This window comes from Maniola hyperantus, chromosome 18, assembly GCF_902806685.2.
Source record: "Maniola hyperantus chromosome 18, iAphHyp1.2, whole genome shotgun sequence".
Lineage (NCBI taxonomy): Eukaryota > Metazoa > Arthropoda > Insecta > Lepidoptera > Nymphalidae > Maniola > Maniola hyperantus.
The window spans coordinates 10,397,762-10,412,743 of record NC_048553.1 but is presented as its reverse complement, the minus strand read 5'-3'; the positions used below and the strand labels follow the sequence as shown (position 1 = coordinate 10,412,743).

The following is a 14,982-nucleotide window of genomic DNA, read 5'->3' as shown; positions in this document are numbered from 1 at the left end:
GCTTTAGACTAATTCAATTTTCTTACACATTTTTCAGGACTTCGACGAAAACATAGTATTCGAGAAGCCACTAATTTATTGCCATTTTGCTGAGGGTATTGGAGACCCTAAATATTTCCCTATCAAAGACTGGCCACATATTAAAAAATTACTCGACGAATCTCTTTCTTCGTACAACGATCTCGTGGCCAGTATGAATCTTGTGCTCTTCGAGGATGCTATGTATCATATATGCAGGTAAGTCTACATTTAGAACTAATCCAAGATCTAAATCATATCACAATATAACGAGACACAGTAGTCCGACGCCTTTGATTTCGTGGTAAATGTTCCGGCGTTACTATGCTGATCCTGGGACACTCTTTATTAGTTACCGCACGATTGCTCTGTTTCGACGGCTTCGTTAAACCTCTGTAGGTAATAATTAATAACATACCATTCTTACTCTGTAACTATATTATGTAAATCATCAATTTTACTCGGACAGTTCTCAACCCATTACTACTTCAAGCCGTGTTACTTCAATAAATCAATTTTCCTATTCGTTACAGAATAAATCGTATTCTGGAAGCGCCGCGTGGTAACGCTTTGCTAGTGGGGGTGGGGGGTTCTGGAAAACAGTCGCTGTCTCGACTGTCAGCTTTCATATCCTCACTTGAGGTCTTCCAGATTCAGTTGCGCAAGGGATACAGCATAAATGATCTTAAAGTTGATCTTGGTAAGTTTTACCATCTAGGTAAATCTTTCTATCATCCAACTGGCATAACTCTCCCTGCAATATTTTCATTTACTGTAAGTATGAATTTGCAAACTAAATTTGATCTTCGTTTTGAATTTCTTGCTTTATTTCAATGATACAGCGGGCCTCAACATCAAAGCGGGTCTGAAAAACATCGGCAGCATGTTCCTAATGACAGACGGTCAAGTGGCTGAGGAGCGGTTCCTTGTTCTTATCAATGATTTGCTAGCCTCAGGAGAAATACCGGAGTTATTCGCTGATGATGAAATCGAGAACATCATTAATGGAGTAAGGGGTGAGGTATGTACAATGTTCAATGTGCCATGTAATTTCAATGATACAGCGGGCCTCAACATCAAAGCGGGTCTGAAAAACATCGGCAGTATGGTGGTGCGTGAGGTGTGGGTAAATGAAATCCCGTATTCTTCTAACCACCGATCTGTATTTCTTGTGAATTTGTATATACACACAAAGATATTATACTATTTACAACGTAACTATATATACAACAAACTTGAAGAATAACAATAGGCCCGCGGTTCGATAAAAACAGAATTAAATTATTATAACGCGTGTCTGGCGTGCGGCCACTGCACATGCGTGGGCACGGTGTCGCAGTGGCGCGTTGGAACAGACTGGCGGGTTGCAATTTATTAGGTCGGCATCGATATTCGATGCGCGGGCGCAGGCGGGTGCAGGCGGGACGTCACACGAACCGGTTTATGTAGTTAATTTCCTACAGAGCGGCGGCGGCGCGCATACTAGCTCTGCACGCGACCTGCGGTCTATATATGAAAGGTGTGTTTGTTTGTAGTTTGTGTATGTGAATTTTAGTATGTATGTATGATAGTATGTTTGTTTGAAAGTGTGTGAAAGATCCCCATAGGCAGCATGTTCCTAATGACAGACGGTCAAGTGGCTGAGGAGCGGTTCCTTGTTCTTATCAATGATTTGCTAGCCTCAGGAGAAATACCGGAGTTATTCGCTGATGACGAAATCGAGAACATCATTAATGGAGTAAGGGGTGAGGTATGTACAATGTGGCGTGTAAAATAAATTTGGGTTGAAAGATTAGATTTAAACCTTAACAATAGATCTGCAAAAGGCAAGAAAATGAAATAAGGTAAAAATAACATCGATTTCTGAGGTGGTAAGTATTGTAGGTAAAATAAAACTTAGAAACGGAAAAGTTTTGTGTTAATTTGCTACCCAGCTAATTAAGAATTTTTGATTCTAGACCAAGGCTACTGGTGTGCCTGATACACGCGAGAACTGCTGGAGATTCTTTATCAATAGGGTGCGGACAATGTTGAAGGTGGGCTTTCAACAAAAACATGTTTTTTTCATTTAAAAATATTTAAAACACACAAATCTTTACCTTAAGTACCTCTGCTCATTCGATGAACCAATTACAGCTTCAACCCTGGAGACATCGATTTATACTTGGAGATGAATAAATCTACAAAGACAAAGTTGCTGAAATCAGCTAGAAGAGCTTTTTTATTGATGATTTGTTTTAATTGTGTTACTTTGTCAATTTAACAATTTTGTATTACAGTACCCGGAAGGAAATATTGTACAATTGATCTTTAGAAAGAGATACCGGTTTTGTAGAGCATTGCCTTTGTCGGTGAGACCGACAAAACGTCCAATACATATGTATGATTGACAGAGATAAAGCTCTACAAAGTCTCAATCTAAAGGTCGATGTAAATATTTCTTGCTGGCTACTGTTGATTATTATGGGGCTGACATGTACGTAGTTACAAAATCAACATCATCATGATCAACCCATAACCGGCTCACTACAGAGCACAGGTCTCCTCTCAGAAGGGTTTGGCCATAGTTCACCACGCTGTCAAGTGCGAATTGGCAGACTTCACACACACCTTTGAGAACATTATGGAGAACTCTCAGGCATGCAGGTTTCCTCACGATGCTTTCCTTCACCCTTAAAGCGAGTTATACTTAATTTCTAAAAGATATAAAATACCCTCACTAAATATAGAGAAAACCATTTTATGAAGGTGGTGCTATGTTTCTCTCCTGTGGGTGCGACGTTAAGAGTGCGCGCGCGTAAGTTCCCCTCCATCGTGAACTGTACCGCCATCAACTGGTTCCACGAGTGGCCGCAGGAGGCTCTGCGCTCTGTCTCCAAGAGATTCATTGCCGAAGTGGAGGCTTTACCGGTAAATATATCGTCATCATTATCATGACTATTAACCGATAGACGTCCACAGCTCTACATAGATCTCTTGTAGGGATTTCCACACGTCACAGTTTTGCGCCGCCTGAATCCAGCGGTTCCTTGCAACTCGTTGATGTCATTCTGTGCACCTAGTGGGATGACTTCCTGCGCTTTTAGGTGCGAGGTCGCCATTCTAGCTCCTTGGGATCACCTTACACTAATGCACATGCCGTCAGGTCAAAAGAGCACTGGACGACTGTATTTTGGGAGCGAACGTAAAGTGGAAGCAAAAGTGATTCACTAGTGCGACGGGACAGACATCCCCACCGTCACGTTTCACTTATGGTGATATTAGACGGTTAATTTTTTTATTCATTTCTATATTTCACTCGGCACCTTTCACTCGAAATGATTCTTCTAAACATAAAATGAATCAGAAGTGACAAACGAAATGGGACAGTCACTCGAGTGAATATTCACTCCGAATTATTAACCGTCTCGGTAAATCAGTTACAACAAGAACAGCGATCATAATAAATGTTTTCGCACAATAACTTGGAAAAGTCTTTTTGAAACCTTGGATTTTTCTTCGAATAGAGTTAGGGAGGAATGTGTCGATTAATAATGAAGTTTCCTTAGAATTCAGAAATTAGGTATAATTCTGCAATATGAAACGCTTACTATTTACTCATATAAAAATAATAATTATTATTATTCGGGATTATTAAATTCAATTTTTATTTCAAATACTTCTGTATAATGATTAGTTCCTGAGCGAGGAATGCATCTATCTAGATGACTGGGAAAATAAGATCACTTATGAACTTACTCCAAATTAAATTATAATATTTAAAATGTCTAGGTAATTATTAAAGATAATAGTAAGCATTGTGCATTTTGTAGCCTCATCTGATAGATCCAGTAGCAGCGTTCATGTCGCATGTCCATCAAAGCGTGAACCAAATGTCGGCGGTGTACTTCACTAACGAAAGACGATACAACTATACGACGCCAAAGACTTTCCTCGAACAGATATCCTTATACTCGAGGCTTTTGACAGAAAAGACCAAGAATTTGAAGATGATGATATTTAGACTCGAAAATGGTTTAGAGAAATTGGCATCTTGTGCTGCTGATGTAGCAGTATTGAAGGTAAAATGTAGCAACAATCATAATTAGTAAAATCTTAGATTATTCAAAGACAATACAAGAATCAGATTTAAATTATCAGATACTATTTGTTTTGTAATTAGGCTTTTCCTAATTTACTGGGCTTTATTGTCAGGTAACTTTAGCTGAACAAGAAGTAATATTAAAAGTAAAAAATAAAGCAGCAGAAGAACTTATCGAAGTAGTAGGTGCTGAGAGTGAAAAAGTGTCAAAAGAAAAAGCATTTGGTAAGTTTTGCAATCTTGATCATCATCTATTGCTATAACCCGTAATGTAGCAGATATCACCATACCTCACAATATAGATTTTGTTTCATTAAGAAATAATATTTAGTTGTACCTATAGCCTAGTCCCTTATCCAGAATATAATAGAATAAGCAAAATTGTGCTCATATATTCGATATTAAGGTAGCTCAGTTCGGTGCTTTCTCCATACAAACGTAGGAGGGAAAATACAACAATATTCGATATTGTACGCACACAACTAAGAATTATGTCGATTTATCTCGTCATTATCTAGGTTTATTGATATATAAAATATTGAAAAAAATATTGATTTAAAAGTTACGAGGCTCAAAAGATTCCTATTTCAACACTAAATTAATGACAACTTTGGGCGTAAATAAATAAGATTAGGGATATGAAAATTCTAAAACAATTTATCATTAGACGTTGTTTATTTATTCATTAGTTGAAATAACTTTACTTTGCAAACATAAATTCAGCAGTTTTTACTCAAAAATACTTTTCCTAAACCCTTTTCGCGCGCTTGATTTCAGTGAAAATCATCGTGCCTCTCAACTTTCTCATACAATGTCAAGTGAAAAGCAAACATGTTACACACGTGCGCTGCCAATTTCGGTCGAGCGTCCTGCGTCACCTTAAACGATAGATTTTGAAGTTTAATTATATTTAATATATTTCAAAGAATACACTATAATATTATTGTTTAAACAGCTGCGGAAGAAGAGAAGAAAGTAAAAGTAATAGAAGAGGACGTGACAATAAAGGCAAAGATTTGCGCAGATGACTTGGCTAAAGCTGAGCCAGCACTGATTGCAGCTCAGGAGGCTTTGAATACACTGAATAAGAATAATTTGACTGAGTTGAAGTCATTCGGTTCGCCACCTGACGCTGTCGTTAATGTAACGGCTGCCGTACTTGTACTGTTTTCTAAGAAAGGCAAAATACCTAAAGATAGGTCATGGAAAGCTTGCAAGGTAAAATCCAACAGTCGTTAATGAAAAAAAGGATAGATTGTATCTTATTGAGTCTCAATATTTGAGAAAATTATAATCTTGCGCATTTATAGCTTAGTAATTTTTCTCCCAAGGTTAGTCCAAGTTCCCACTGATGCGTCGAGAAGTTTAAGTGGCGTAATTGTATCCTATTAATTGGTATGGTAATTGTAGCTATTTTTTCATTCAAAGATATATGACGCATCATATGATAGAATTTCATTTAATAAATCATCATGATCAACCCATCGCCGGCTAACTACAGAGCATGGGTCTCCTCTCAGAGTGAGAAGGGTTTTGGTCATAGTCTACCACGTTGGCCAAGTGCGGATTGGCAGACTTCACACACCTTTGAGAACATTATGGAGAACTCTCAGGCATGCAGTTTTCCTCACGGATGTTTTCCTTCACCGTTAAAGAAAGTGATATTTTAATTACTTAAAAACGCACATAACTCCGAAAAGTTAGAGGTGCGTGCCCGGGATCGAACCCTAGACCTCCGATTGGAAGGCGGACGTCCTGACCACTAGGCTACCACAGCTTCTTAATTTAATAAATACCTTAGTGTAATTTTCATTACCATTGTTTTAAACAGGTTTTTAATAATATATTTTACCAACTTTCAGCTGATGATGGCTAAGGTCGATCAATTTTTATACGATCTCGTTTACTATGACAAAGAAAACATTCATCCGGATGTTATTAAGGTAATTAAAGACTACTTAGTAAATTAACAATAATATATGTAATGATTGATCTCTGAGAAATAAAATATCTAATTTCTAATCCTTAGGCAGTTATGCCGTATATAAAGAATCCGGAATTCAATGCGGATTTTATAATGTCAAAATCGGCTGCGGCTGCCGGGCTTTGCTCCTGGGTTATAAACATCGTAAAGTTCTACGACGTGTATGTGGTGGTGGAGCCTAAAAGACGGGCTCTCAATGCTGCCAACGCAGAATTACAGGCTGCCAGGGACAAGCTCGCCTTCCTCACCGATCAAATTCGCGTATGGAATTTTATTATTTTAGTATAACTGGTGTGGCCTAAGAGCCAGCGCCAGCTTTTATAAAATAAGGAAGGTTTGGCATGCGCTGGCTCTCTCTCTAGTGGTAATCTGGTTGTACATAAAACTAAATTGTCATGACTAAGTGTTTGTCTTGTCCAAATGTACCCTGTTTAAAAAGGATCTTCACAATATTCCCCACTTTTAAGACTAGATGGTAAAGGTTTGTGTACATTCGATTAGTACAAAATATGGGCGTAGTCTTTCACTCAAAGTTATATCATCATACTGAATGTCATTGATTGATGCTCTAAATAATATGTAATAGGTACAGATGTGTAATACAGAATACTTTTTTTTTGCAAATAATAACGAATGTTATATAGGAACTTGAAGAGAAATTGGAAGAATTGCTGAAAGCTTTCCAAGAAGCTGTTAATGAGAAAATTAAGTGTCAAGCAGAAGCTGATGCCACAAACGCAACTATAGATTTAGCTAACAGATTAGTAAATGGTTTAGCTTCAGAAAAAATAAGGTACAAATCAGGTGCAAGTACTAACAATTCTAGTAAAAGTTGCTTAGTGACCAAAGATATGATTAAGTGATACTCATCTACTTGTCTGCTTGGTTGCATCGAAAACCATGCATAATTTGATTATCATACTTATTACATGGGCAAAGAAATTTTAGGTTTTTTGCCGTGCTTATATATCTATTCTGCTATTTTAAATTACATTCGTGATTCTAAAATTCAGATGGTCAGCAACAGTTGTAAATCTGAAAGAATCTGGTGTGATGTTACCAGGAGATGTATTGCTCGTGACAGCTTTCATATCATACGTCGGTTGTTTTACACGCCGCTACAGATTACTGCTCATGGACGAGGATTGGGTTCCTACACTTCATAAGACTGACGTGAGTATCTATTAATAATCAAATGATAAAGTACCTACGTGCGTATTGCCAGTGATGACATGATTGCTATCTGGGCTTCCTAAGAAAGCTCAGAGTTACACAGCGGGCGAGAGAGAGGTATGCTTGGAGACTCTCTACATCAACAAATTAGAAATGAGGATATCCGTAGGAGAACCAGAGTAACCCACGTAGCTCAATGGGTTGCGAAGCTGAAGTGGCATGGTTTGAAAAACTGATACCCGTAAAAAATTCTTAATCTCATTGATCAAGAAATAAACTAACATAATTATGTCTCGTATGTTTTCACGTCTAAGCTACACATAAAATCATGTTTTTGGTATTTGTAGCCCAAAATCGAGACAACAGAAGGTCTGGACCCTCTGACGATGTTAACGGACGACGCTCAAGTAGCGACATGGAATAACGAAGGTCTGCCGACTGATACCATGAGTACGGAGAACGCAACTATTCTCACTAATTCCGCAAGATGGCCGCTCATGATCGATCCGCAACTGTGCGTATAAAATGTGATACTTTTTGATTCTAGACTAGTTGGAGTAGTTGGCAAACCAGCTGGTAGGTATATGTAATTACCAGTAGGTAACTTATTCAAAATTCAATGTCCCGAAAAATTTAAATTGCATAAAAGTTTGAGAGTCGAGGAACAGCATGCTTATTTATCTACTTTGCGCATACGCATAAAAAATAAAAAATTCTCAGTTCAATCAAATCCCATAAAACATGCTATAAGGAGCACATCAGAAGAAGAAACACTGTATGCCTCATGAATTGGTAACATAAAAGAGCTTTTCTGTTCCTTGTAGATGCTAGTAAAGAAAGCCTTGCAATAAAGTTTTTGGAATCAAAGTAATCTGCAAACCATGCTCTTTATATTTCCGTACTGTTCCATGATTAAAGCATTTATCAAGATTTCTGATGATATCTATTTACTTTTGGTACACCGCAACAAGTTAAAGACAATAACACAAAGAAGTAATACCTAGTATAGTACAAATCGCGATAAAGTAAAATGAGTGATAATAGTTTTTTCAACAGACAAGGAATAAAATGGATAAAATCTCGATACGGTGACGCGCTCGTAGTGATAAGACTAACACAGCGGAACTATCTGGATCGCATCGAACGTGCAGTCAACAATGGTGATGTGGTGCTACTTGAGAATATTGGGGAGACTGTTGATGCTGTGCTTGAACCACTGTTGGGACGTGTGCTTATTCGGAAAGGGCGAGTGATGAAGGTAGGACAACCTACGGGCCTAAACATCCATTTATTGTAAGAATGATATTGTATGGGAAAACGTAAAATTCGCAAACAAATGACATCTTTAGCAAAGATTTGGAAGGTTTTGGCCTCGTCATCATCGTCTCAACTGATAGATGCCCGTTTCTGGACATAGATCATTTGCAAGGATCTTCACAGGATACTCTGAGCTGCTTGTGTCTAGCGGCTCCTAGCTTGAGATCGTTCGTCGACCAAGTGGGAGCGTCCCAACGATGTGCGATGCGAGGTCATCTTTTAAGTACCTTGGAACCCCAACATCTAAATCAGTCATAGTCTGTTCAATTTTTAACATGGGTCTCCTCTCCGAAATACCATCTGCAAAAAATCATTTGTTTTTAGATCCGCAATTTAGAAGAATTAATTGCTTACAGATCGGTGACAGGGAGATAGATTATCATGCAAACTTCAGGCTTTTGCTTCAAACAAAACTGGCGAATCCTCACTATCAGCCCGAAATGCAAGCGCAATGTACTTTAATAAACTTCACTGTAACAAGGGATGGGTAAGATAAACATACCTTTATCTGAGGTATACTTGACATATACCTAAGGTATACTTACTTCAGTTTAAAAAAAGAGTCGAAAAATTAAATTTCATACTCTTTTTTGTCAGTCTCGAAGAGCAGCTGCTGGGAGAGGTGGTTAAAGCAGAACGACCTGATCTCGAAGCCCTTCGTGCTGGTCTAACGAAAATGCAAAACGATTTCAAAATAACATTGAAAAGTTTAGAAGACGATCTGTTAAAGCGATTGTCTTCGGCTGGGCCGGACATTCTTAGTGATTCAGCTTTGGTCATTAATTTGGAGACAACTAAGAAAACTGCTGCCGATATTGAAGTAAAAGTCGAAGAATCGAAGGTTACTGCCGTCAAAATAGATGAAGCACGTGAAAGATACAGGTAATTACTAGGTATAACCCGTAAAAAATGACTCCTCACCCGCCATTTTAAATCTATGGGTCAACTGTCATGCGAAAAGTACGGTTCACCTTTAAAATAAGGACTAAAATCGTACTTTTGACATGAAATTTGACACAAACAGTTAAAATGGCGCGTGAGGTGTTAAATTTTAAGCGTTATACTGGGAAATAGCCAATGTATCTATTAATAAAATCTTTTAATAAAATTGAAATTATGGCAAGAAATTGACTTTTTTTAATCAAAAGTTTCAAGTGTACTTGAATAAAATATATTCTATTCAATTCTATTCTTACTAAATGATTTACTTGCTTATTTTCTTAATGATCACAGACGCGCGGCAACTCGCGCTTCGATGCTGTATTTCATCCTGAACGATTTATACAAGATAAATCCAATGTACCAGTTCTCCCTCAAAGCATACAGCGTTGTGTTCAAGGACGCATTGGTCAGGGCTCAGGCCGCTGAAGAGTTGGACGCTAGAGTTGCCAATCTGTTGGACAGCATCACGTTTGCCGTTTTCGTGTATACTTGTCGAGGGTTGTTCGAAAAGGATAAACTCGTGTTCTTGTTCCTGATCACTTTGCAGGTTTGGATGATTTTTCTATTCTGATCTTCCGTCACCTATTTTTTATTTATTTATATATATTATACAGTAGGTATGCAGTATTATACAGTATCTTGCTCACTTTTTGTCATTCTGTATATCTTGAAATGAAATGAAATGAAATGATTGAAATGATGAAATGATTTGATTGATCTTAGTCTCATTGTATAGTTATCTAAGCATAGATCGTCAAATGAAAAATAAGATAAATGTTTAGTACGCGACAGGTTGAGATGGGAATCGGGGTATGAGGCGGAAGGATGCCCTGCACACCCGCACGTCACCCGCGCTATCCCACCCCGAATTTGCCATTTCGATTGCCTGATTGCTGATTGCCATGTCTGACCTGTCGCGTACTATATCTACCTAGCTAATATGTTGTTCTGGCCTAGTTGCGTCAACGCAGTTCAATCGATTATGCTTGCTTAACCAACGTTGACTCAAGTCAGTCATTGGATAGGTGACCAACTCAGGAGTTCCTTGGCTTTTATCTGTCACCACTTTAGAATATTTAAGCTGTTTTTAGTGGAGTTAAAAGTGGAAAATTCTGCGAGCCTATCGGATTTAGTGTGCCAAGAAAACTCTTACCATTATTGAAGGTGAGGTCACTATCCTCACTAAAAACATGTCATTAAACCCGAAACTACGAAACCGTTTACAAATTAACAGTGCTAAGTACAGTCCTTGCAATTCATGAATGCGAGTGAACTTTACTTGTGGTTACGTCGTATACGTGGGAATTGCGTAAGTGTGCGTGTATGTCGGATGCGGCGAGCAAGCGCTCGCAAACCGATACGAACCGAAACAAGCATGAGCCACTCGCCCTCAGGAAATGCAAGAACTTTACCTAGTTGTTAGAGTTTGTGTCACACTCACAGGTATTACAAATTGAGGGTAAAGTAGATCCAAGGGAGTTGGACTTCTTGCTGAAGTACGCGGTGGCACCCGTGAGCTCGCCTTACTCGTGGCTGTCCAATAGTTCGTTTGGCGGCATTGTGGCGCTATCCAAGATGGACGCTTTCGAAAACCTGGATAAGGACATCGAAGGAGCCGCGAAAAGGTAGGTATTGATACCGTAGTTACAGTAGTAATTCTCCTTAATATTGGTGAAATCGTATTTATTTTTCCATATAGCCTAAATGGCTAAATACAAATCTTATAGTGCTCATTTTGGTTACTATCACCAGAACCTTTAGCCGTTCTGGTGACTGTCAGAATAGCCAAACTCTTTTCTTAAGCTTGAGCTTAATTTTCTACGATGGTTTTGGTAGCTTGGATGTAGAACTGCAGACGCTGCGCTGTGGCTATGAATTAAGTTGTTCAGCAAGGGATTTTCTGGAGAAAACAAACCACGAATCTGTATTGTTATCACAATCCCTATTACATACTATCAATATCATCTAAGGAAGAAAAATATAACTAATAAGGTACTAATTAACTTGTTTATAATATGTTCTACTAGATGGCAGAAGTATACGGATGGTGAGGCTCCAGAGCGAGACAAGTTGCCCGGCGATTGGAAGAACAAGACATCTCTGCAGCGACTCTGCATCTTGCGCGCCCTCAGGCCTGACCGCATGTCATATGCTTCTGGGTAGGTATAATAAAGTTCAGAATTGTTTTATATTCATTAACTGTCTGTTTTTTTGCTTTTGGTTGTGACTCTATAAACTTTAAGTGTGGCAGACTAAAGTGGCATGGACGTAATAATATTTAAGGTTCAAGGAGATCAGGCTAATAAAATTATTGCCTACACCAATATTTATATTTCTAAAATATAAATAAAGTGCATTACAAAAATACACACCCCTCATACTTTAGAGCGTTCTGCGAAGAAAACCTTGGAACGAAATACGTTGAGGCGAGAACTCCATCCTTGGAGAAGTCATTCGAAGAGAGCACGTGTACAACACCTATGTTCTTTATTCTATCGCCAGGAGTTGATCCGTTGAAGGTTAGTCAGTGTCAACTTTAATTTGTGATTTTTTTGAGACACTTGTATGGATAAAAGGAAGGTCAGCTATCTACAATTTTCTACAAAGTAACGTACATTTTTCAAGGCAGTAATTTAATGATAAGTATACTTACCTACCTAGTTTGTTGGTGGTGGTATGAAAATTTTTAAACAGCACAGGAAAGCTGGAATTTTACACAAAATATCCCTATACTAATGGAACGGAATACCGTATTCCGCACTGAATACTAATGTTCGAAAATTCGAATTTCGTGACTAGTGAAACCAATATTTATTTAAGGTGACGCAGGACGCTCGACCAAAATTGGCAGCGCACGTGGGTAACATGTTTGCTTTTCACTTGACATTGTATGAGAAAGTTGAGAGGCACGATGATTTTCACTGAAATCAAGCGCGCGAAAAGGGTTTAGGAAAAGTATTTTTGAGAAAAAACTGCTGAATTTATGTTTGCAAAGTAAAGTTATTTCAACTAATGAATAAATAAACAACGTCTAATGATAAATTGTTTTAGAATTTTCATATCCCTAATCTTATTTATTTACGCCCAAAGTTGTCATTAATTTAGTGTTAAAATAGGAATCTTTTGAGCCTCGTAACTTTTGAATCAATATTTTTTTCAATATTTTATATATCAATAAACCTAGATAATGACGAGATAAATCGATATAATTCTTAGTTTTGTGCGTACAATATCGAATATTGTTGTATTTTCCCTCCTACGTTTGTATGGAGAAAGCACCGAACTGAGCTGCCTTAATCAAGTTTTCCCTAAATAGTTGTAGCATTTTATATAATATACGAGTACCTACCATTAGTACTATACATTTATGACATTTAATTTCAATATACCTAGGATGTGGAAAAATTGGGTCGTAAGCTCGGGTTTTCAACGGACAAAAGGAATTTCCACATTGTGTCTCTGGGTCAAGGCCAGGAAGTGGTAGCCGAAGAGGCAATGGGCGTGTCCGCAGTGAATGGCCATTGGGTCATCTTGCAGAATGTGCATCTGGTGGCTAAGTGGTTGGCCACTCTGGAGAAGAAGATGGAGGAGACTTTCGAAAATCCTCTCCCAGATTACAGGTCTGTATATTCAAATTAAGACGTAAGCTGAGTTTTTCAAAAAGACTATAGGAATCTATTTCCAAAGTACATTCGACGTGTACATATTCAATAACATACTTAAAGTATATGAAGCGGCCAAACTAGCTGACGGTTTGTCGGATATTGAGGATAGAGCTATGCACATTGCAGTACTAGGAAATGCTTGCCACAGAAACCCGTATCAAAACATCTTGAGAAGACTTTCAAAATCTTGGATGAAATCGGAGGCATGTTTAACCTAGGATGATTAAATACAGAAGAGCCATATTGCATTTACTTAGGCAATCCCCCCACCATTGGTTGATAGACGTCTGATTGAACTCCTCGATGACTATTCCATCGTTTAGGCGCGATTGGTCAAATTCTTATTTCGTTTCATTCACCGGCATAATTTTAGTTCTTCTTTCGAGCTGTGTGGGTCCTTGAATTCCCTGGATTGCTTGGACCGTTTCCGATCCCCTATGATCGCCACAAATTTTTGAGTTGTTACATGATTGACATGTTTTTTTTTTTAATATTTGAGGGCTACCTATAAACAAAGTTTTCTTTTTTTCAATAGTGCAATTTATTTCTAGACTGTTCTTAAGCGCAGAACCGGCACCCAGCGCCGAATACCATATCATTCCCCAAGGAATTTTAGAATCTGCTATCAAAATAACAAACGAACCGCCCATTGGAATGTGGGCTAACTTACATAAGGTACTCATATGTAATATTGTTTTATTTACGAATCTTTGGCTTTTTGTCTATCCTATTATTCTTTTGAACTACTCAGTTGATTTTATACCTATAGGCTAAATGTTTTTACTGAACCTAAGCTTGGGATGGCAATCTAACTCACGAAGTAAAACGTCACGATCTTGGCGATTAAATGCTCTTCATTGGCTGGGCAGCGCATCCATGGACCTGAGTGAGGCAAAATGAGAAAAATATAAAACAGGCAGCACATTTTTTTGTGAACTACAATCAGACTTACTGACTAAGTAGTGATGATGCAGCCTAAGACGGAGAGCGCTTGTTTTCTATATTAAATCGATATCGATATTAAAATTTTAGCTTAAAACATGTTAATGCAAAACATTCAGTCTGATGTCCCACGATGCCTCAAGAGTTTGTTCTCTTATAAATTTCACAGGCTCTTGACAACTTCAGTCAAGAGACCCTGGAAATGTGCAGCAAGGAAGCGGAGTTCAAGGCTGTACTGTTTGCGCTCTGCTATTTCCACGCTGTAGTCGCTGAACGGCGGAAATTCGGCCCACAAGGATGGAACAGGTAATTGATAAGTGCAATAGGTATAGCAGCAAAAATCTTCCACTATCACCTATGACTGTATACTGTCTGTTAACTGTTATCTCTCAAAGCCACCATGATCCAAAGAAACATCCAATCAAACGTTCCTCCCAGTGTTGGGGACAATACGCAGAGAAATTTTCAGCTTTTATAAAATATCGAAAGTCTGTCACGTCAGTGCGTGCCAGTATTTTATAAAAGCTGAAATTTTTTTGCTCTTTCTAGTCCATAAGTATATTATTCATATTTCGATGATTCAGTTATCAATATCTATAATATCATTTTAATTCCTTTAATTTGGTGTATTATATTTTAAAAACTACTAGGGTGTACCCATTCAACTTCGGTGACCTAACGATATGCGTGTATGTGCTATTCAATTACCTGGAGGCCAATCCTCGAGTACCTTGGGAAGATCTCAGATATCTCTTCGGTGAGATCATGTATGGTGGACACATCACAGATGATTGGGACAGGCGACTGTGTCGGACCTTTCTGCTAGAATACATGCAGCCAGAACTTGTAAGCGATTTTGC

General features: G+C 38.2%; 1 protein-coding gene across 2 annotated transcripts in view; it reads left to right on the top strand.

Moving 5' to 3' along the window:
- LOC117990719 (dynein beta chain, ciliary-like) overlaps nt 1-14,982 on the top strand; it is a 60,211-nt gene that overhangs the window by 40,317 nt on the left and 4,912 nt on the right. For both annotated transcript variants that reach the window (XM_034978203.2, XM_069504497.1), the window contains 24 exons: nt 38-237; nt 552-718; nt 861-1,039; nt 1,977-2,054; nt 2,767-2,928; nt 3,831-4,079; nt 4,213-4,324; nt 5,055-5,317; nt 5,962-6,042; nt 6,129-6,344; nt 6,728-6,876; nt 7,097-7,256; nt 7,604-7,770; nt 8,313-8,514; nt 8,930-9,060; nt 9,171-9,455; nt 9,807-10,062; nt 10,959-11,140; nt 11,543-11,674; nt 11,902-12,034; nt 12,909-13,135; nt 13,732-13,855; nt 14,292-14,428; nt 14,773-14,968. In XM_034978203.2, the coding sequence (XP_034834094.2) occupies nt 38-237; nt 552-718; nt 861-1,039; nt 1,977-2,054; nt 2,767-2,928; nt 3,831-4,079; nt 4,213-4,324; nt 5,055-5,317; nt 5,962-6,042; nt 6,129-6,344; nt 6,728-6,876; nt 7,097-7,256; nt 7,604-7,770; nt 8,313-8,514; nt 8,930-9,060; nt 9,171-9,455; nt 9,807-10,062; nt 10,959-11,140; nt 11,543-11,674; nt 11,902-12,034; nt 12,909-13,135; nt 13,732-13,855; nt 14,292-14,428; nt 14,773-14,968 (4,188 nt within the window). The remainder of the gene's footprint in view (nt 1-37; nt 238-551; nt 719-860; nt 1,040-1,976; nt 2,055-2,766; nt 2,929-3,830; nt 4,080-4,212; nt 4,325-5,054; nt 5,318-5,961; nt 6,043-6,128; nt 6,345-6,727; nt 6,877-7,096; nt 7,257-7,603; nt 7,771-8,312; nt 8,515-8,929; nt 9,061-9,170; nt 9,456-9,806; nt 10,063-10,958; nt 11,141-11,542; nt 11,675-11,901; nt 12,035-12,908; nt 13,136-13,731; nt 13,856-14,291; nt 14,429-14,772; nt 14,969-14,982) is intronic.